The sequence below is a fragment of the Prosopis cineraria genome, unplaced genomic scaffold (genome assembly GCF_029017545.1).
Source record: "Prosopis cineraria cultivar Desert tree isolate PC_DT_omini unplaced genomic scaffold, ASM2901754v1 PC64, whole genome shotgun sequence".
Lineage (NCBI taxonomy): Eukaryota > Viridiplantae > Streptophyta > Magnoliopsida > Fabales > Fabaceae > Prosopis > Prosopis cineraria.
This window is the reverse complement of record NW_026555394.1, coordinates 10452-33364: the sequence shown is the minus strand read 5'-3', so window position 1 is coordinate 33364 and position 22913 is coordinate 10452. Positions and strand designations below refer to the sequence as shown.

General features: G+C 31.0%; 1 protein-coding gene and 1 long non-coding RNA gene across 4 annotated transcripts; one reads left to right on the top strand and one right to left on the bottom strand.

The window, feature by feature from the left end:
- The first annotated feature begins 4742 nt into the window (after positions 1-4742).
- On the top strand, positions 4743-5754 carry LOC129295171 (uncharacterized). Its single transcript, XR_008589526.1, has 3 exons — positions 4743-4857; positions 5218-5322; positions 5412-5754. It is a non-coding gene; the product is annotated as an uncharacterized LOC129295171 (long non-coding RNA).
- A 659-nt stretch (positions 5755-6413) lies between these two features.
- Positions 6414-15418, bottom strand: LOC129295177 (uncharacterized protein At5g08430-like). Of its 3 annotated transcripts, XM_054933654.1 has the most exons (12): positions 15299-15370; positions 15157-15216; positions 14724-14891; positions 13815-13894; positions 13165-13352; positions 11731-12622; positions 10654-10766; positions 10221-10280; positions 8928-8978; positions 8234-8304; positions 7741-7991; positions 6414-7251 (listed from the first exon to the last, which is right to left on the bottom strand). In XM_054933654.1, exons 3-12 carry the CDS (start codon positions 14816-14818, stop codon positions 6683-6685), a joined length of 2370 nt encoding a protein of 789 aa, XP_054789629.1. In that variant the 5' UTR covers positions 14819-14891; positions 15157-15216; positions 15299-15370; the 3' UTR covers positions 6414-6682. The 3 variants fall into 3 exon arrangements, with proteins under 3 accessions (XP_054789629.1, XP_054789630.1, XP_054789628.1); XM_054933655.1 differs by having other exon boundaries at positions 14724-14889; positions 15157-15418; XM_054933653.1 differs by having other exon boundaries at positions 14724-15418.
- Between the last annotated feature and the right edge of the window lie 7495 nt (positions 15419-22913).

Genomic DNA, 22913 nt, shown 5'->3' with positions numbered 1-22913 from the left:
TACATAAGTTAAACATTCAAACGTAATATAAGTTCAATTGTTCAATTCCGTTTCCTTTTGTTCTATTTTTTTTGTTCAATTAGAGATCATAAAATTGTTTCATTCACAACCGTGCAACGCGCAAAATTGACACCAATCAAACCCATGAGATTGAAATAGAGTGGCTTGTACGTTTTGGTGATGGTGCCTTAGGGTTACCACATGATGGCACCTGTAAGGTTAAAATATTACCCCAACTATTGGTGTCATTGATTTCTCAAATCCCATTGAAGGAATACTATCTTTTGCCTGTCCAAAGTTGCTTGGGAATTACTTAGATACTAAGTTCTTCATAAAAAGAGCAATTTTAGCCCCAACAATAGATATTGTTAATCAAGTGAATTCTTATCTTTGCTCATTATTACCAGATAACGAAGTTGACTACTTTAGTTTATTTTCACTTTGCATGAGAGATCAGGAGTTTGATGGCTTCAATGAGCTTTTCACAATTGAATTTTCAAACATTCAATTGTTTTGGTATGACTCCTCACAAATTGAGTCTTAAAATTTGTGTTCTAGTAATACTTCTAAGAAACATTGATCAAGCTTCTAGGTTGTGAAATGGGACCATGTTTAGGATTATTCTTCTTGATAAACATTTTATTAAAAGAATAACTCTGAATTGTTCAAAACCTGCTGATTAGGTTTATATTCATATGATGGATATGAATCCATATGAAATGAGATTATCATTTACCATGTGCAAAAGGGCAATTTTCAATTGTCTTGTCCTTTACAATAACAATAAATAAAAGTCAAGGGCGATCTTTATCAAAAGTTAGAGTCTATGTTCTTAAAGAAGTGTTCTCTCATGACTAGTTACATGTTACTTCATCAAGGGTTAGAAACATTGATGGATTATTGAAGATTTTAATACTTAATGATGACCTCAAAGCAAAAACATGATCTGCGTAGGATGTTATATATAGGGAAATATTTCAAAATGTGGGCCATGACTTTTGAATGTAATTAATGTTTATTCTTTTCTTCAATATTGTATTCCCTAACAATCAATTTCATATTGATATTCTAACATTGCAAGTTTTAACAAATACAAGTGTTCATATTCTTTTTCTTAAATATTGTATTCCCTGACAATCAATTTCATATTGATATTCTAACATTGCAAGTTTTAATAAATACAAGTGTTTATATTCGAACATCATATCCATTCAAATTGTTCTAATCCATTTCCTTTTGTTATTGTTTCTTTCAACCATTGCTCATGTTTCATTCATACCAGTGCAATGCAGGGGGTTCACATTAGTTTCCATAACAAGCGCGTTGCAATGATTTGGACTTTAATATTTTTATTGACTCCTTAAAGAGTAAATTGGCCCAATAATCATAAAAAATACAGTTCTTATAAATTATAGATGGAGTTTTTGAATATTTTAAAATATGGTTCATTTACAAAATCAGCTAGAGGTGATTTTTTCTTTTATCCACATATCAAATATATTATTAAAATATTTTGCATAAATTGATCCACGAATATATCTCCTATAACTAACTCAATGATTTTGACTTTTAACTAATTAAATCAAATTTATGCACAAAAGTCCATCATATCTCTCCTCCTTTTCTAATTGTTCCCTTAATTTTTTTTAGTGGGTGGAAAAATCAAAGTGATATTCACATATTATTTTTTTATTGTCCTAACAAGTGTATAATTTTAATAATTGAATTCATAACATAAAAAATGACATGAGATTGTTATGTGGTGGCGAGGTCATAAAGTATGAATATAATTTTCATATTCACATATCCAAAAAGTTTATATTATCATTTTAATAATAAACAATTTCATTGGCGAATAATTTTTTTAAGAGATTCTCGAATGTGATGCTCTGAAAAAACTTCAATGGTCGAATTGCCAGGGAAAAGGGAAATATAGTACACAATGAGGGTGGAAGAAAAAGAAATTCGAAACTCTTTTTGGAAAAAAAAGAGAAAAATGATAATAAATTTTTTTAAAATATATAAATAATAATTTAATTTCTCAAAATATCATAATTTTAATAAATTTTTTAAAAAAATTTATTATTAATAAATTTATATAAATAATTAAATTGCCTTCATTGAAAATAAAATAATTTACAAGTTTTATTTAAATAATCACAACTTTTTTTCTTATACTTGCAACAATACAACAACAAATTAAGAATTTAACATGTAGAGTTGTAATTTACTATTACATTGTTGCAAATATAAGAAGAAAAGTTGTGATTATTTAAACAAAACTTGTAAATTATTTTATTTTCAACAAGAGTAATTTGATCATTTAAATAAATTTATTAATGATAAAAAAGTCCTAAGAGACTTCAGTGGAATTATAACATTTCAAAGGATTAAATTATCATTTACATATTTTGTAAAGATTTTACTGTCATTTTTTTTTAAAAAAAATCTCATCATTTACTAGAGACGCCCACTTAAAACACTTTTTTCTCACACTTGTCAAGCATTAAAGGGAAAATCACAATCAAGGATCCCTAGAGATAATTAATTAAATTGCAAAATCAAAGAATTTTAATATTACTTTATAGAATCAAAGGATCTAAATGTAATTAAAATTTGTTTAAAAAAAAAACTACTCTTGATGTATTTTTATTATGACGAGAGAATTAATTGTTGTTAAAATAAAAATGAGATTTGTTTTTTCTTGAATGGAGACTTATTCTCTAGGTTATAACAATTCATCTACCAATTAATATTTTGTTGGTGTTAATAAAGTAATTAATTATTGTTAGTATAAAAATAATACTTATTTTTTCTCGAATGGAGATTTGTTCACCAAATTACAACACTTATTCCTCTTTACCGTCAAGTTAATATTTTAGAATTGTTAATAATAAAATTGGTTGTTGTTAAAATAAAAATAAGACTTATTTTTTTTTAATAAGAACTTGTTTCCTAAATCACAACACTTGTTTTTCTTCACTCCCAAATTAATTTTTTAGAGTTATTAATAAAAAAATAATTATTGTTAAAATGTGAATGAGATTTGTATTTTTTAAAATGGGGTGTTTTTTTTTTAAACAAATAATGGGGTGCTGGTGTTAAAAGAGTAGATAATATACACATATAGAGTATTTTTTTGTTGTGGTGCTTTGGTCTGCAAAATAATATTAGAATCATTTAGTCTTATAACATAATTAATCATCTTCAAGGGTCTTTAATTGTGATATTCACTTCATTAAATGACTTTCTCGTTAATCAAACGCAGCTTGACGCCGATTTAGTATTTTGAAAAAGATTTTGAAGAAAGTAGAATGAGAAAAAGGAAGGAGAGGTGAAAAAGGCCGGGGGGGTGGATATTGAGAAAATCACTCTCATGTTTCATCCAAACAATTTAAATAAAGAAAAGTCATATGAAAATGCAAAAAATTATTGTGATGTAAAGTCTCATGTCATTTCCTCATGTTATCAATTTATTATATTAAAAGTGTCAATCATTATTGAATAGTTGTTAATTAACAACTAAAAAATAATAATTAACAACTATACAGAAGTAATTGACTGACAACGTTAATGAAAAAAATATGAAAATTTAAAATAATTTTATGATTTAATAAAAGTTTTTTCACATTTAGATTGATGGTGCGAGAGCTCACTTCTCTCTCATATAGTCTTGATTTTATTGGTTAGAAGCGATTTCATTATTATTATTATTATTTGGAGCATTGGGAAGAGGAAACAAATAAGAGGCTTAAGTAAAACTATTTAATTAAAATTACACATAACGTGCCTAGTTCCCGAGTTTCTCAACTTCCGACATGACACGCCTGGGGCAGTTATTCCTTCTCAGCACAGCGGGTCCATTGCTAATCATGTGAGGAGCACGTGCATTATCTTGGGTCCCATAGTCCACTAGTGGCCGCATCTAGAAAATAACTCTTTTAATTGAAGTTTTGCATTTATATGGATTGAAACTTGAAACTCGTATTTTAAGTTATCAAAATCCTTTCACTAAAACCAACTACTATTAGCCTCATGAGTCATGTTATTTCTTCTTATCAATCCTTTTACATCTTGAAAATAAAATACCTACTTGTTGTGTATTTCTTCCATTTTTATATATAAGATATTTTTAATTGAATCACATAAATCAATAAAAGTTAATTATCTAATTAACAATACAACAATATTTTAATTTTATTTTTAATTATTGTAAATAAAAAATAAATTTTTTAAAAATAAATTAATGAGAATATTTATCTTTTTCTCTTTCCTATTTAATAAGGATATGATGGTCTATTCATTAAAAAAATATGTTAACAAGTCCTTACATTTAGGGATAAAAAAAATTTTAGAAAATCTTTTATATATTATATATAGAGTCTAAGGGAGTATTATTTATTTAATCTATTTGCTTTCAATCAAGATAAGGCATGTAGATTATCAATATAGATTATTTGTTCGATAATAAATTTGTATTAATATTTTTATATTATTTCTTGAAAAAGGTTAGCCTCCTACTATAAATTCTATTAAAAAAATATATCATCTTTTATTTGAGAGACAATAACTAAAACTTATTTAAATATTACTGATTAAGTTTTTTTTTACTGTAGAAGATGTATGAACCTTAACTTTCCGAGAAGTTAAGACTTTAAGTTAAGCAAAAATAGATTTCGATACTTCTCATGAAGTTAGACTTCTGCTCCTTACTTACCTCTAACCAAACTAACCAAACAATCTCTAAATCCAAACATTGTTAATTGAGCATATATATATTTATATATGTATGTATTGTCATTCATTGTAGTGTATATAATAATATAAACCCTACACAAACACCCAATGCGCGCAGAAGTGAGTTTAAACATATGCTTTTTCTTTATTTTATTTTTAAATTTATTAATTACTGTATCGATTTCTTCTTGTTCATATTTTCATTATATCTTTCCATCTCCATGACATATCACTGCAAGATGGTTGTTTCTTGTTGGATACTGTGAAATAGCCCTGGGCTTTGTTTTGAATGTTAGGGTTTGAATATCTCTGTTGCAACCAGTTTTTGACCATGTGTCATCACTAATTACAATATACAATTTTGATTGTTGATAGAGCACAAATAGTGTAATGCAATTCATATAGCCAATAATACTTGTTGATGATAAAGATTTTGCGGTACTATCAGTAAAAAATGGTTCTGGGCTCTGCTTTGTGCAGATTATTGAGCAGTTGCAACAGTGCCATTTAGACCATCCATATGGAAAATTCTTTGGTAAATGTACGGATCTGAAGATAAAGTTGGATCGCTGTTTCAGGTAGGAAGTGAGTTTTTACTGTTTTCTTTTTCATTAGACTGCTCTGTTTTTCTGTGTTTTCAGTTTCACCCACTCCTTAATGACTTGTTCAAACAGAAAACTTTGAAGCGAAAGGAAAATTTTGAAAGGAGTAAGGAGTTCAAGCAAAGGCCAGATGCTTTTAGGAAAGAAAATAATGCTGCAAGCAGCAACCAGTAGGAGAATTTTAGCCCATCTTAGAAGGTCCAAACTCAAGTGCCAAATTGTTAGAACAACACAGAAATTTAGAGGTTCCTTGTGATTGAAGTGCGATTAGCGCTTTCCTTCCTTGAGCCAGGATACGTTCAAATCTACCATGAAGAATATAGATTTTGGCTATTCTTATTGTAGACTGTTTTCTCTGTTCCTCATTGCGTTAATTGTATTCTAGCAAACACAAAAGTACTATAATAAAAGAGAGAATGAGGAAGTGATTGAATCTATGTTTATGTTGTTATGTTTTTTTTTTTTTTTAATGACCACAAGGCCACTAAAAACCTGTGAAGAAAAGAAAAATACACAAGTCAAGTCCAAATTCAAAAGGATTCTATGTCCTATCAATGGATTTTCAAAAATTATGATGTCAAAATTATCATTCAAAGCTAGGTAAACTAGTCAATCAATATATTTATTTGCTTCTCTGAATATATGTTCAAAAGTGATCACTTACAGTTATGTTATTTGGAAAAAGCAAGCAAATGAGTCAATTGTGGGGCCAGCACATTAAGTTGAAGGCCAAACTTACTTATCTTTTTCTCGTCTAAATTAACTGCATTTCTGCCAACAGTTTACAGTTTGCTTGCTTTTTTGACAACATTCTGCTCTCTGGTTGATCCAAAGGAGCTTCTTTGATCCCATTAATAACACTAGAAAACTGAGGAACAGAGGTAGAAATCCTATGCTCAAAATGGCTTGAGGAAAGATGGAGAAAATTTATATGGTCATCGATGTCCAAAACTAGACTTGTAACTGTCATTGTGATCTACTAGTGAAGAGCATTTTATCTATGAAGAACTGAAGTTTCTCAGTGGTTATAGCATGACGCAACATTCTCTAATGAGAGGAAGACCAAACATGAGGGAAATTGAAAGAAGTTGCTAATATATTAAAATAATACCAAAGTATCACATTGACACTCTTCTAACCCAAACTAGAAAACAGCTACATCATCTAAAAATAAAATAGAATCAAGTTACACGTGCAGGTGATCTACGAATATCAAGATGTTACATCACACAAGACCCTGACCATTTCATCCCAAAGCATGCATGTAATCTTTTTTTCCCAGCTGAAGCTTCCAACACCATTCATACTGGGTAAGTCAACTTTACACAATTGTTTCCATTCACCTAACTTTCTGGCAAACATTGGCGAAGAGCATCAGGGAGAAGTATTGCATCTCTTTCACTCTGACCTGTCCTCCAGACTTTGAATTCTGAAGCAGTGGAGCTAGTTTCACTCCAACGTTTGAGCAACGACATTGAGAAGGGCCCTCTTTTTTCACCACATGGACTTACACAATGCCATATTGGAATTTCTGGATTTTTATCAGCTAGTTTGTCTATTTGAGCATTTAGATTTTGCTCATCATCATCACTTAAAACGATCATGTCACCAACTGGCGTGCTTTGCTTTTTATTCAGCTTATCTGATTTTCTTCCATCAAAATATGAACCAGAATCTGAGTGCCTTGGCTGAGAAACACCAGATTTTGATGTTGTATAGCAGGTCGGAGTTTCCAACCTTAACTTCTCAGAATGTACACTGTTGGTGTTAACTTGCTTAACTTTTGAACTAGATTGAAGCTGCTTTCTTGGAGGAGTGCATTTCTCTTGGACAATAGCACTGATAGGTGATTGTTTAATAAAAGCAGAAATTGTCCCACCATCTTGGCCTTTCACTTCTGGAGTCTCAGGGGCTGGGCCACAAAAATTAAAACGTGTTCATGAATATTTTTCATAAATATCGATTGTTATGGACATCAAGTTAGATAAACTCCACAAAAAAGCTTGAGGCAAGTTAAAAAGTAAAAACCGCTTTTAATAGTGAAAGGGTGCACAGACTAAAAGGAAGCAATAATAATCCAAACGAGGATGCAGTGGATGATATAGGAATGATAGATATCATAAAAGACATACTACCTGCAATTTCTAATTATTAAGTAAGCCTAGCCTGAGTAACACATTAACCTCATTGTAGTTGAATCTTAGAACAGTATAAATAAATACTCAAATTGGTTAATGGATCTTCCAGGTTAATAAATCGTAATTTTCAACAAGAATCAAATGGCCTACAGAAGATATCTGAAACCCATGTAAAACAGTGAGACAGAAAATTCCTAACAGAAAAAATATTGAATTACTGCAAATTACAAGGACAGACAGAGGACAGAGAAAGATTGGCAAACCTGCAGTGGTTCTATAAGCATTTCCGAGAGGAATGCAAGGTTCTCCTGGGACATATTTTGGTAAGCCATTTTGCTCTTGCTTATCCTTACTTGGGGTAACCTCTAGTTTATCCTTACCCGGGGTATCCTCTGGCTCCTGTGAGGGTTTGGTATACAGTATATCGGGAATCACTTTTGGTCTATCATTCAGCAAACGTGATTGTTCTGATTGAGTCTGTAGCAGCAGCTTTCTATCCATGTACTCAGAAAGTGTATGGAAATATTACACGTTAAGGTTCAAATTTTATGGCCGTCAAAAGAACCCATGCACTCAAAGATATAAACAAAGAAATTTAACCAAAACGTATAGCACCAATATTAGATCTGGTGTAATGGTAACACGTTCTTCATCCCCACTACGAAGCAATTCAGTGCATGATCATCCTTAGTTATGAATCAAATGGAGCAACAAGTCACATCCGGAGTGACAAAATACAATATCATGAAAGGATATTCTCTTCTCCATCCCTTTTCATTGGCCTGATCAATGCGTCTTTGTAATGAAGCCAGCTCCCTTAGGATCCACTGCCATATTAGTTCTCAAGATATAAGAAAGTGATCACGAGTAACATTAAAAAATGCCTACGGCGTCCATTAATAGTGGGATTTGGGAGTCAAGAGTGCTGAGTCATGTGCTCAACAAACCTAAACGTCTCTTCATGGACTAGATCCAGGCAGACAGCTAGATTCTGACTTTTAAACCAACGTTTAACAATTCATCATACTACCTCTAGGACTACTTATAAGAAACAAATCATATTTAACTATCTCTAGGACTACTTATAAGAAACAAATCATATTTAACTATGATTAGTTTCTTATAAATAGGCCCGGTTAACTATGATTTGCTTTTTACAAGTAGGCCCAAAGGAAGTATTTTCATAGGGTGATGCCAGTTGGGCCAGCTTAAATGTGCTCAAGTTAAGGACAGCAATTTCATAAACGTTAAAATTACAAAATTTGAAGCATGTTGGAAAACAAAGAAGTCAACTTTCACCTTGGAACAATTTCTCTTCACACATAGCATCTGATTTCATTTTGGTTAAAAATAATCAATGTTTCATTGTTAAGACTCTGGGAACAGCAGGTGGCAATAAAATGAAATTCAATAGATATAAAAGAGGTTTAGACAAAATGTCGACACATACATGCTTTATAATATCTTCATGAAGACTTCTGGCTTTCTGTTCAAGCTCTACCTGTAAAACAAAGAAAATGGTTAGCAACCATTTGCGTTATTTTATTAATCCAGTCTTTATATTGATTATTCTATGAATCCAACTTAGATTTGAAAGAACCATAATTGTCATGTCACAGGAGGTAAGTCTGAAAAACAGCATCAATTTGAACATGTTGGCCAAAGATTGTAATTATCATTTGTATGTACGCGCGCTTGCATGTGTATATGTGTAAGTTAAAGCATGTTTCATATCAGTTTCAAAGGCAGCTGTGGGTATCAACTATCAAGTGCGTCCCTCCCCATCCATGTCCCGGCACCCCTCCAGATAAAATCATCACTTTTTTGAATATCCTAAAAATTATACATTAAACACTGATTTCATATAACATATAACCGTTTCATTTTGAAGAATATCATTAGACAGAAAGAAGTCCATAAGGAGTAAATTATCCTTATATAAAGCATGTAAAGTAACAGTTCAAATGATTAATTCTACAAATATTGAAAACAAGAAAAATAGAAACCGCCTGACATTGTAGAAGAGTGTGTGTTGGACATTCAAAGGGGGACATTTATATAATACACATATAAGAAGATAGAGCCTTTTAAATCTGAAAAAATGTATCATGTCATTAGTATTATCCCAATTAATCAATCTGAATGGCGTCCAAGCAAAGAACAGGATCACAGAAGGGGCCTTTCCCTCTTAATTTCCTGGCGTCCAGCAAAACTCCCAATTGACAAGGTAATTCCTTCTCACTCTCAAACACCAAACCATCCAAATCTCACATAATTCTCTATACCCTTGTAACCACAGTAGCTGGGATACAAAATAGAAAAGTAATATAGGGACTGAGTTAGGATGAAACTGAAGAAAACAAGGCTCATCTTCCAATTACTAAACAGTCAAAAAGCTTTTAACAGTGTCTCAAAAAGATATAGCCATAGGGTTACATACTTAAGGAACAACCATAACAATGAGGATTAGAGAATGTGATATCTATCCAAAGAGACAAATGAAGATAGGAAATTATTAAGAAATAACATCTTAAATAATAAATAGAAAGTATTAAGTTCTAAAGAACTTTTCCCCGCATTAAATCATACAGCCAGCATAATTTTGTGCTAAACAATAATTTTATTTGTTAACTCAGTTAAGATTTAGAGGAAACCATCCTCATACCAGATCAAGGTCAAATTACAATGGGAATCCTAATGTCACAGAAACAGAAACTAAATTGCTAATGCACGATTAACTTACGACTTTAGGCTGTGAAAGTAGACCATCTTTCATCCTTTGATTCAGATCACGGCATTCTTCCTGCAGAAAATTCCAAACATTATAAAGCTACGCCTGGAGAAATTGATTTAGAATTATTAGAATAGAAATAGAGTGAACTCTGCAACAGGAAAAGTATCATATTTAAAAAAATTTTATACCAGATTAATAAAAAAATGAACCCAAAAGAGACTATACAGTAGACACGATTTTCTATATGATTATAATTAACTAGATGAAAAAGTTCAGTGGCCAGAAACAAATTACAAATCCATATGGCTATGGTCACTGGAGAAACTTATTAGGACACTTTAACTGTCCAAATTGATTTCAAATTGGTTTCTTATTTTTCTCCCATATCTCCATAAAACAGGGACAAATGAACCCCAAAAGCTTGTTACAACAGCATTAGTACCTCAGAAAAGTCATCATCAGAAACTTTACAAATAGGCACATCTATTGGCACATTGGAAAGATGAAGCAGAATTTCTTTGTTGATTTCATTATTCTTTAAAGGTCTTTTAATGCCTGAAATTGATGAAGAAACAGAATGTCAATAAATGCAATGCATATAGAAGAAATAAGTCAACCGTTGAAAAATAAATATCACTTGCATTATTTGAAATATCATGTCTGCAGCAAATGAAGATATACAAAGTCATTTAGAAATCATGACAATCTTCTCACAACATTTTTCCCCTGTTTTTGCATTTGGGCTTTAGGCCAAGTGTCCGAGTTAATTCTATGAAGTGGTTTAATTGTTAACATTAAAGCACGATGTGTCAGAAATTAGAAATGACATCTACCAATATCTTCCCAACATGTCACAGCATATTTCCCCAGTTTTTGTATTTGTGCTTTAGGCCCAATGTCCCAGTTAATTTTATGAAATGTTTAATTGTTTGCATTAAAGCATGATGTGTCAGTAATTAGATATGACATTTACCAATATCTTCACAACATCCGTAACTTCAATGAGATCCTGAAAGCTCTAGCTAAAATTGGAAGGTGCTTCTTAAAATATATATCTTGTTTGGTGCGTGATGAAAACAATTCTCTGATGATTGAGATGGCTCCATTGGGAATAGCTGGTATTATTAATAAGATTCAGATTCTTCTACCTTCTTTCTTACTCTCCCTCAATCTCTTCCACCATCCCCCTTGTTCTCTATTCTTGCTATTGGTTCTACATCAAGGATGCTCATGATTCAAAGTAAAACTAATAAGTATTCAAATCTGCCCCATTCAATCCGCTAGCAGTGAGCTAGTGGTACAATGCAACGTAGTCTGCAAAAAGTCATAGGTTTGATTTTGAACCTTCGTGTTTTTGTTGCAATGGAAAACTTTCATTGACTAATATTTTTGAAATTCTAATTTTCTTTAAACAGCAATACTTTACCACATATGCATCTTTCTTGAATCATGAATTTAATGATTTCATAATTGACTTGTTATGACAGATAATGACTAGAAACATGGGGGAGAAAACTACCTACAACTTGCAATAGCTGATGAGAATTCTTCTGTAAATAGTCATTTGGATCAGATTTGACTCTCACAAAACTTCCAATCACTTTGCCATCAAAAGTTGCTGGCTGAGTCAAAAGCTCCTCTATTAAACTCCTCTTCAAGTAGACAAGCTTGATATTTGATGAAACTATGGCTGCAAAACAGCTTTGATGTCCTTCTGAAACTAGATCCTCATAAGATGTTGAACTTGAGCTTAGTCTTCTCTGCTTTTTACAATTGACTGACTCATTTTTATCCCTATCTTCTGAACCACTAGTGGTATCATCTTCCATTTCTTCACAATTGTCAGCAAAATGTGGCGTCAAAAGATTATATATACTGTTCTTATTCACTGATTTCCTGCCCAACAAACTCTTTAGCTTTGCATCAAAAATTATCTTTTTCTTTTTCTCAGGGTGAAAAAGCTTGTTCTCTTTGCAGTACTGAATAATGATGGAGCAAACATCATGTTGAGATAACACTTTGCTAGTGTCTCTACCAATATGGTGGAGAAATTCAACAAGACCTCTGGAACCCCATCCAATAAACTCCTTTTTCTTATCCTTTGCCTTTTCTTTAGTTGTTTTCACCTCCCTTACATGACTCTTCCGCTTCTTCCCTGGCTTACCTACTTCTATGTCATTAAAACCATCATCATCAGAAACAACAAAGTTATCTTCGGATTCTTCAGAATCATTATCCCCGTCACCCATTTCACACAACTCCCAGTCACAGTTGTAGTTTTTACCATTCTTCAATAACTTATAGGCAGAATGTACTTGCTGAGAATTCCACCCTTCTTGTCCCTTGATAATCTTATAATAATCTGAAAATAAGAATTCATATGTATCTTGGTCTTTAAAGTCTATCTTTTCCTGTAGATTTAAAAGCAGAAAGGCACAATCAGATATAAAAGAATAATAAAACTTTTCAAAGTAAAGCATCACAATTCCAGTGACACACACACACACAGACAAAGCTAAACCTCCACAAGAAATATATTACTGTAAATTATAGTTGTGTTAGGTACAAATCTAAAACATGGCAGAAACTGAAATTTAAATCAATAAATATTAAGTGGTCATTCTTCAGATTTCAGAGTCAGTTCAGCATTCAACAACGAATGTTTTAATGGTAGTGTTACGATAACTTGGTAACAGACAATTGCATGATTCAGTTCTAAAAAATGCCAGTTTTCATATTTTGAACCTCAAAACTCACATCCAAAATAAACTATCCTTCATTGCTTTTATCTCTAATTTTATCCATCAACTTGGAAAGTTCACATCAAGAATTTTCCAACTGTGCATGAATGGAAAACAATTAGTAATTTCTCTTTTTCAACTAAAATTCCAAGGGCTCAGGACTTCAGTCTAATAGTTTATCTTTTATATAAAAATGATGAAAACGATCTTACCCCATCAGAATCAACATCAGCATTTTCCTCTACAAGTTGTGCAAGTCTCAAGCAGTGACTACAAAATCCTTTATTCCCTTTGACAACTGAAAACTCAGCATCGCAGAAGCAGCGCCCACAAACAGCATTTGGACAGCAAAAGCACTGAAATTTTGAGGCTTTGTGGCAAAGGAAGCAATTATGCCAACCTGAAATTTTACAAGCAACGGATAATTATTTTGGAATGCACTTAAGAGAGAGAGAGAAAAATGTGAAAACCTTTTGGAATCATTTGTAAAAGTGAACACATACAGAGACCCAAAAAAAAAAAAAAACGTCACCCAGAATATTTTAAATTTTCTGCTAGGCCTCCCAGCACTAAGGAGCAACTTGGATGTGGAATTTTGTCACATGGTCAAGGAAAAAAAAACATACGGTATATTGTGGTCTCTTGCAGTTAAGGACAAATCATGTGACATTCAAAACAAGCTATTGTGGAAGGTAAAAAGTGCTTGAGAGTGAAGGAGGGGGTATCTACTGTACACAAAAGGTAAGTTACAACTGTTGGATATCAAATCCACCACGAATAAGTACTGTGCTGAAAAGGAAACAAAAAGAAGAGGAGATAAAATGTTTTGCAATAATAGTTGAGAGATACAAATGCAACTTACTACAACGCGGATAATTGCCAGTCTTTGAAAAGGATTCTTCTTTCCCCACACACTCAGTGTGGTATGCTTTAAGGCAGTCCCTGAAAGCAACATGAGTAACTTTGATCAGAAAGAAAGTTTCATCCATGACCTTGATGTGCTTGTCCCTGGTCAAATCATCCTCATCCATATCCATCAAGAATGTAAAGTGTGCCATTGTTTGTGATAACTGAGCATAAGTACAATAGACTTGTAGAACTATGCAAACTAACCAGAATTTTTCTATTCAGTTAAAAAAAGAAAAAAGGTAAACACCTACTTTTAAAAAACTGACTCATGATTTTTCTTTGTTTCTTTGTATTAGATATCAACAAAGCTAAGGCCATACCACAAGAGGTGCCCAACTTGAAGCTGTTTTATAATCACTTAGAAAAGCTTTGACAAACAAAGTCAGAAATTATCCAGCACTGCCCTTAACATTTTCAGTGAGCATAAACTCAAACAACAAGAACGTTATGACCGAAGTGTTCTGACTAACAAAGAAAATGAAAGCCAAAATATATTATTTTAAGAACTTTATATACAATCACTTTACTTCCATATCAATTTAGTCATGCAACAAATAGGTCCTTCAGGCCTTTGACGCCTACACCATGTGAGGTCACATTTGACGATAAAACTGCACCAGTGCTATCATGCTATGTATTCAGCATAGAAATGCAGACATCATCATAGGAAGGTTAAGGATTTATTGGAGTGGTATTTCCATTGTGTGAATGGACCGACTAATTTCATCCTTTTAGCCACCTTTAAGAACAAAATTGACCAATGCAAAAGCTGGTGGACCCTTTTCAATTAAAAGCATGATTTGCAGAGAAATAATGAACGATATCACAGACTAAGCATATAAATTCAAGGTTCGGAACTTACTTGTATTCACACAAGATCAATAGTCCTCCATCCTTACAAATAAAGCACCAATCCTCAGCAATCTCTTCCTTGTTTAATTCCTTCTTCCTCCCCATCTTCTAAAACCGTTTGCATATAAATAGGCTCCACTGCAAGATTGAACTTAACTCTCTGTTGACTAGAAGGACTCTTTAACAATTGCCCAAGGAGAAAACCAAAATCAGAGAAATTACTGAGAACCCATTTGAAGCTGAAGCTCAGGAAAACAAATTTCGTGATCGAAAGAGCGCATTGCAGTAAAAATTATAAATTACACTTTTCCCAAGAACATAAAATTTATAAAATGCCCACAGTAGGATCATTGACCCGGAAACAACTCATTCCAATGGGAGCATCAATAGATACACACTCGCACTTAAAAGAGGAAAAAGAAGGAGTCACAGAAAAGACATACAGTCTACGGACTACGGAGGACCTTGTTCGTTCACGTTTCACGAAACTCGCTGCTGTGTCTCTGGCAATGACGTTGAGGGATTGATCAAGCAATGGCGAGCTGGAATAGCCAAGATGATGATAAAAAAAAAAAAAAAACGCACTCTTCCACTCAAGCGAAACGAGGGACTACTGGTGTTGTTGACGTGGCGATGAAGAGAGAAGCTTCAATGGTGTCCCCGACTCCCGAGGCAAACGTTTTGTGTTGGGCTCTGGATGAGAAAGGTTTCTCAGGTTGACACTCACTATGTGGCCACCGATATTCAAACGCTGTCTAATTTTCTTTTCTTTTCGTTTTTCTTTAACAAAACGGTATCTAAATAAATAGATTACAGATTGATTTAACCAGTCATACTGTGTGGGACACTCAGAAATTCAAACGGTATAGTGATGGGTAAGATTTGCAATCTTAACTGGGAGAACATCAATTGAAAGATCCAGAAAAAATGTTAATATTCTACGAGGGCTCCGAGCACTTTACTTATTAATTTGTTAATATTTATGTGTTAGAAATTTAAAAAAAAAATTGTTTCGAAAGCCCTTTGTTGATAATCTCCCATTTAAATTAAATTTGCATATGATCATGAATTTAAAAAAAAACTTATATTTTACTTTCATCAAAAAAATACTTATATTTCACCAATCTTAGTTGAAAGGAACTATTATTTATCCTCAGTATTGTGAAAAATATTTTTTTAATACAAGGAGACAGAATAATAGACTAAAGAAACGTAACCAACTCATGTTATAAAGGTACAACACTCTAAACATAAATCATAAAAAATCATAATATTAAGGTTCTCATTTAACACTTTGCAAGCAAGACATTCCGTATATTTGCTAGCTTTTTTGAACTCATGATTCAGAGTAATTATTTTTTATCTCATGACAATGACAAGATCTCTAATCTTTTTTATAATATTGGTGAAAGGTTGATTTCAGGTACAATGGAGTTGAATAAATGTGAGAGTTTTAAGAGAGAGAGGGAAAATGATTTCTACTATGGACAAAAGACATAGGCCTAATAGGATCTAGTGCAGACAAAAATATTTTTGCGTGAATTGATTTCCCAATATAATCATAACATGAATGTTGGTTCTATGATTTTCTTTAAACATCCTATTAAATATAGTATAGCAATTAATAATTGATGAAATGGGTAATGAGTTAAATGCGCGTCTTTAATCCTTGCATCATGACATGGCCTAATTTAATGACCATGGCTTTTTTCATATTAAAAAAAAATCAAAAAGCATGTCCTTTTGACCTTTGGTATTTGTTAATTTAAATTAAAATTAAAAAAAATGAAGGGGTTAGTTCTCAGAATCATTCAAGATTTAAGGTTATGACTCAGAAAGATTGATATAGATAAGATTGTGAAATTGGTATAACTAAATATTATTAAATAATATTGAAATAAAAATAATACTCAATTACTCGAAGTTCAAAATTTAATTTTATTAAAGAGTTTCTACTGATAGCTGGATTATGATCTATTTTCCGCTGGGATTTGATATGCTAGACTATTAAATATAAAAATAAAATAATATCAAAGTCAAAAGTATAAATGAATAATATATTTCCTCCATCTCAAATTATAAGATACTTTTAGGTAAAATCTCACATACCAATAAACCTTATTAAATACACTTAACAACCTTATTTTTTTAAAATAAAAATATAAATTTTTAAAAATACCCATCATTTAATATATTGAAAAGAGAAAGGACAAAAATTAATTATAAGAAAAGAAAAGGTAATATTAGAATTGATGCATTTAGTGAAATTTTAATTTACTCAAAATATTTTATATTTTACGATAAAAAAAAACTCCTTCCAAAGTGTCTTATAATTTAAGACGAAGGGAGTATAATGCATTGGTGGAAAATAATTCATCTACTCCTGCTTATAAAAAAAAATCATTAATATCAATAAACTTAAGGCATCTAATTTTTAAGTGCTCAATTACTTTATGGGCTATCAAAAAGATGATGTCTCCATCTAGGCTATACATCGATTTTAATTATAAATTATAAAATTTATGAATTTATGAATTCAATCTTTAAGATGTGGATGCAGAATCTAATTACATTACATTATTATTCTTAATTTTTGTATTCTTAAGTTATATTGATTGTTTTAGTGATGGTTTAAATAATTGAGTCAGTTGCTAAGAATAAAGCACACGTCATACTTTAGTACTTACTGTAAATACAAATTATAAATCAACAAAATTCTCATATCAGTATGGGGATTTGATTCCACACTTACCTAAAATACGGTTACTTGTAATGACTTCTCTAATTTCTGTCAATACTTATGCTATGTGTTGATGTTATGGGAAATAACAACTTTATTTGGAGTATTGAGGAGAATGTAATAGAAAATAACACGTTACTATTGATAAATGACTATTTTATAAGTTATTATTTATTAATCAAACGTAACTATTAAAAAATTGTGACTAGTTATGATTAGAAAATAATTATTTTGTAACTTTGAAAAAATGATTGTAGCTAAATAACAAACAACAAGTGCCTCTTTTTTTTAAAAAAAAAAAACTATCAATCAAGTCTGACAATTAAAAAATCAATGACTTATTTGTTTGGATTATTAATTAAAATTAAATAGAAAATGACAAGTTCTTTTATGTCATTTTTGTTTATTAGTCAAGTACAACTATTAAAAATCAATTAATTAGAAAATGACTACTTTATTCAGGTAAGTGAATACAGTTAAGTAACAAATGACAAGTGCTTCTTTAAAAAAAAAATTATCACTCAAGCCTAACTAAAAAAATCAATAGCTACTTTATTAGGATTATTGACTAAAACGAAATAGAAAATGATGAGTTTTCTTTTGTCATTTTTCTTGGTGAGTCAAGCGCAACTATAACTAGATAACAAATTATAAGTATCTCTCCAGAAATTATTTTATCAGTAAGTCTAACTATAAAAAATTGGTGACTAACCTTGTTAGGATTATATTTATTAAAACAAAATAGAAAATAACAAGTTCATTTGTGTCATTTTTGTTTACAAGTCAAGTGTAACTATTAAAAATTAATTATTTGTTATGATTGAAAAAAGGTTACTTTATTTGAAGAAATGATTATAATTGAATAACAAACGATAATTGTTTCCCTGTAAAAAAATTTATCAATCAAATCCAATTAAAAAAAATAAGTTGACTACTTTTTTGAATTATTTATTAGAAAAGTAACAAGAAATATCCATTTGTAATGAAGTCAATAGATAACAATTAACAAACACGGTAGAGCACCGCACACCTAATTCTTTTTGTTTTGTTTGACACCCAATCACCCACACCTGTTCCTTTTCAACCAAATACTTCCACAGAGGTGAAAGCAAGAATTGTGATTTTTGCTTGCTAGATTGTAAAAAGTAAAAACAAAGAACTATTGGAGGTGATTTGGAAATCTTTCTCTTCCATACACCAACAAATTACGATGATGAATCGATATTGATACTAAATATTAAATAATATATTAATATTAATGTGATAAAACTTAAAAGTGAGCGTAGTTATTATTACTAACTTTTTTTTTGGGTTGCAGATTCATTTTTCTCCTAAATTTTTTTAGAAACGTTGGGCTCTATATATTAAAAGGTAGAGCAATACCTTCTAAGCAATTTTTTTCATAAATAAAATCATCTTTTCCTCAAAGACTCATCATCTTATTCATTATCTGCTGACGTAAAATAATTGTAAAGTTCATACACAATGACATCATAGCATCTTAACCCATTCTGACCACCTTAAATGGGTCAAAAGGGCTAAAAATGACAGTGGCAGTGGTAGAACCTAAGCTTGATTTTAGTGACAAAATATGTTTGAATGCCTTGTTGTTATTTTGTTTGGGCCATACAACTATTCTATATTAATAAATGATAAAGTTGATGAATGATCTCTAATAGAAGGACAATTTTGCTATTGAAAATCACTATCTAAGGAAAATAGTGTCCTACCCTCCAATACAAATTACTCAGCACTCCTTAAAAAAAATGAAGGGAAAAATTGTCTTTAACTCATTTTTATTGGTTTGATTGATTTAAATTACTAATGGGTATTTGGATCTTTTCACCTCCTATTTGGCAAGCAACTTCCTACATCTGACAGTGGTTTTCCATTTACAACAGAGAAGGAAAGTGGGCTTCTTTAGTTTGGATATCATCTATGTCTCAAACCCTTTCATCTAGTGAGTCCTTACTAATAGAATTACTCACATTTAAATAAAGATTAGGGCTTTAAAAATTAATTTTTTTAAAGTAGTCAGGCTTGAGAGCTTGATTCTAATAAGCTCTGTAAATAGAGGTTTGGGCCCGGGTGGCCTTTAAAGGCCGAATAAACTAGATTATCTCTCTCTCTCTCTCTCTCTCTCACTCACATTACTAATAGAATTACTCACATTTAAATAAAGATTGGGGCTTTAAAAATTAATTTTTTTAAAGTAGCCAGGCTTGAGAGCTTGATCTTAATAAGCTCTGTAAAAAGAGACTTGAGCCCAGGTGGCCTTTAAAGGCCGGATAAACTAGATTATCTCTCTCTCTCTCTCTCTCTCTCTCTCTCTCACACGACTGATAATTATATAATTTAGTTAATATTTATTGTAAATGATGAAGAAGAAGTTGCAGAGATAATTAACATTAAATCTCTACCTCCATCTTCAATAAGTAGACCTATATTTGAGAAATCTAATATTTTATTTTTAGATGATGATGATAAAAAGGATTTAAATTTACATTGATCAAGATTTTAATCTTCATCTTAAATTTTAAATTTTAAATTTTTATCAAATTTTATATTAAATTTTATATGAGAAAGAGGGCTTAAGGACCCGGCCTTGAGCCCCATAAATAAAGGCCGAGCCTTAAAATTAGGTCAAATTTTAGGTAATTGAATTTTAAGGTATGAGCCTTTAAGGGTCGAGCCCGCCTTGATTCCCACCTCTATGACGACAGTGTCCCAAATAAAATTGCCTTTAATATGAGGATTCTTGCGGGAAATAAAAAAAAAAATCATCAACGCTTGAAAATTCATACTTGACCAGAAATAAATGAAACTAGGTTAAATGGAAGTTTTATGAGAATGTATCCCAACCATTTTTCTACAACCATATGAATTGTTGGATTAAAATATATGGCATAATGAAAGGCAAAGCTATGATTTAGTGTTCTCTTTATATATTGTGTCAATATCTTAGGTAATGGTTCGATTGTAATCAACCATCGACTATTTTTACAATAACATGTAGGAGGCATATATTGGGTGAGAATATTTGAGATATTCACCAATCCATATTTGAGTGCTTCCCACTCCCACTAAGTATTTTTCTTAATAATACACTTTTAATCTTCTACTTTTACATAAAATTTCATTTTTTACTATTAATTTTATAAATTATCCTTTCAAGTTAGGTGAACAAATTATCTTTTCAATTTTTTAATAATTGATTATTAGCTCACAGTTTCATTCGAAAGATGTAAGAATGGTTTGATCATGCATTTATTTCTATCTAACATATCACATGATTGATAAATTTGTAGCAAGTCAGAATAGCTTAATTTTGGCCATTGTTACATGGTTGTCTATATTATGGTAATGTACTTGTGATACAAATTGTGAAAATTGAGAATAAGATAATTTGTGAAATTATGTTATGCCATTACATGTGAACATATGCATTTGAGTATTCGATGCTCATCTATGTTTTTAGCAATTAATATGCAACTGCATAAGATAAACGTACATTGGTTATTGAGTAGTTATATTCACCCCTCTCTTAATATTTTTCAGGCTTTAACTCGGATGCAGATAGGAGAAAGGCTCCAAAAGCTTAGGAATTTGCATATTCCTACTATAAAGCTTTCCAATCTCATTTATTTTGTATAATAGATAGGATATTTCTAATTAGGGATTGCATTATTTTGTTATACTTGCACTGTATTTTGATACATGATTAAATTGTTGTATTTTGGGCTTTAATAGTATTGTAAAAGTAATTGAATGATTTAGATATGTCTAAAATACTAGTGTAAGTGTGGGAAACATTATTACATTGTCGTATATGGAGTTAAGTGATTTATACAAAGCTTAAGCTCTCCTTTTTATTTTTTATGTTAAAGGGATTGAGGAGTAAAATTGAGATTTTGTTGTGATTGAGGGCATGTGATGTATTGTACAAATAATTTCTAATCTATTGAGTGTAATCTTAGTGTTAGTAGTAGCTTTTAGCACACGTGTAACACTATTTAGTTGAGAAAAATATGAAAATGTATTTTGGTGTACAACTTTCTTGTGTGAAATCTTTTGGAAGTAAAAACCATGCTGTTAGTTAGATCTCAAAATGAGCTTCCTATAAACATCTAAATTGCCTCAATCAACTGTCAAATGGAGAAATGAGGCACGTCAAAAATTAGCACCTAATACTGCCAAATGACAACAGTAGCTGCTATTAACCTGCACAATGTGTCGCAAGGAAGTATGCTGTGGTACACTGACCATATGCTGCAGAGCACCCTCTAAATTCTGCATTGTTATTTTTTTTAATTAAAATGTAATGCTTTGAACCTTTTTGGTGTCTTATGCTTTTGTAATGATATTTTACTTTGATTTAAGTTCACTAAATAATATTTAAGTATTTTCTAAATATGAAAAATTAGGATCCTATTTTTGTAAATATTGCAAAACATGTAATATAATCAGATTAATCTTAGGATTACCATGATCTTGAGATTATTGGTGAATTAGTAAGGATAACTTTATAGTAAGAAGGAGAGGGGAGGAGTGGCGGGAGGTGATCAAATGCATATCCCCAACATTTAAAGTAATGAATGTTTAGTCCCAATTAATGGCGTGGGCTAGATTGTCCCAGATGTATTTGTTTAAGGGTTAAAATGTATAAAAACATGAGTTCAAGGTTTAAATTACTATTGAGTCTATAATTTATGATCCAAATTTTCATTTAATCCTTAATTTTTTAATAGGAAATTGCTGATATGGCAAATTTAAATACTGATAAAACATTAACAAATATGGACATGTTGAATTTTAATTTAAAAAATAAAAAATAATTTGATTAAAATATTATTATTTGAAATTCTTAATCAGCATTTTGTATTAATGAAATCAATGACATTAGAATAAAAAGATTGAAAAAATATTTTATAAAATTAAAAAATAAAAATAAAATTTCATGAATATAATAAAATCTTATGTAAGAAATACAACTTGTAATGGTGAACCCAGCATGAATATTTAGGGAGTGTTTAGTTGGAGGGGAGCGATTTTGTCCCCCTCCCCTTATTTGGTTTGAAAAATTGAAGGGGAGGGGAGGGGAATAAAATCTTCCCTCCCCTCCAAATTGAGAGGAGTGAGATGGGAGGGGTAAAATTTTTCATAACCTAACCAATATGCACTTTGTGATAAATTCAAAAAATGCATATACAATTATCTAATATCTCAATATTAATAAAATGAGGATAAAATTATTCATATATAATTATTTTTTCTTTCCTTCCCTCATGAATTAAGCAAGGTAACATCAAACCCCTCTCCTCCCCTCAAACCAAACACACTTTTAGGAGTGGCAAAATTTTTAATGTACATACATATATTTATTTATTGTTATGAAAATCACTATATAAAAAAATAATAAGACAAACAACATTAGAATATAATAATGGAAATGAAAATAGA

Bases quoted from the DNA above. Each gene is read 5' to 3' on its own strand.
- LOC129295177 (XM_054933653.1), bottom strand. From the start codon at position 14,818: ATGGGGAGGAAGAAGGAATTAAACAAGGAAGAGATTGCTGAGGATTGG. The intron at 13,353-13,814 runs GTAAGTTGCATT...GTAAAATTTCAG, and splicing joins TGGCAATTATCCGCGTTGTA to GTTGGCATAATTGCTTCCTT. The intron at 7,252-7,740 runs GTTTGCCAATCT...TTTGTGGCCCAG, and splicing joins TGCTTATAGAACCACTGCAG to CCCCTGAGACTCCAGAAGTG.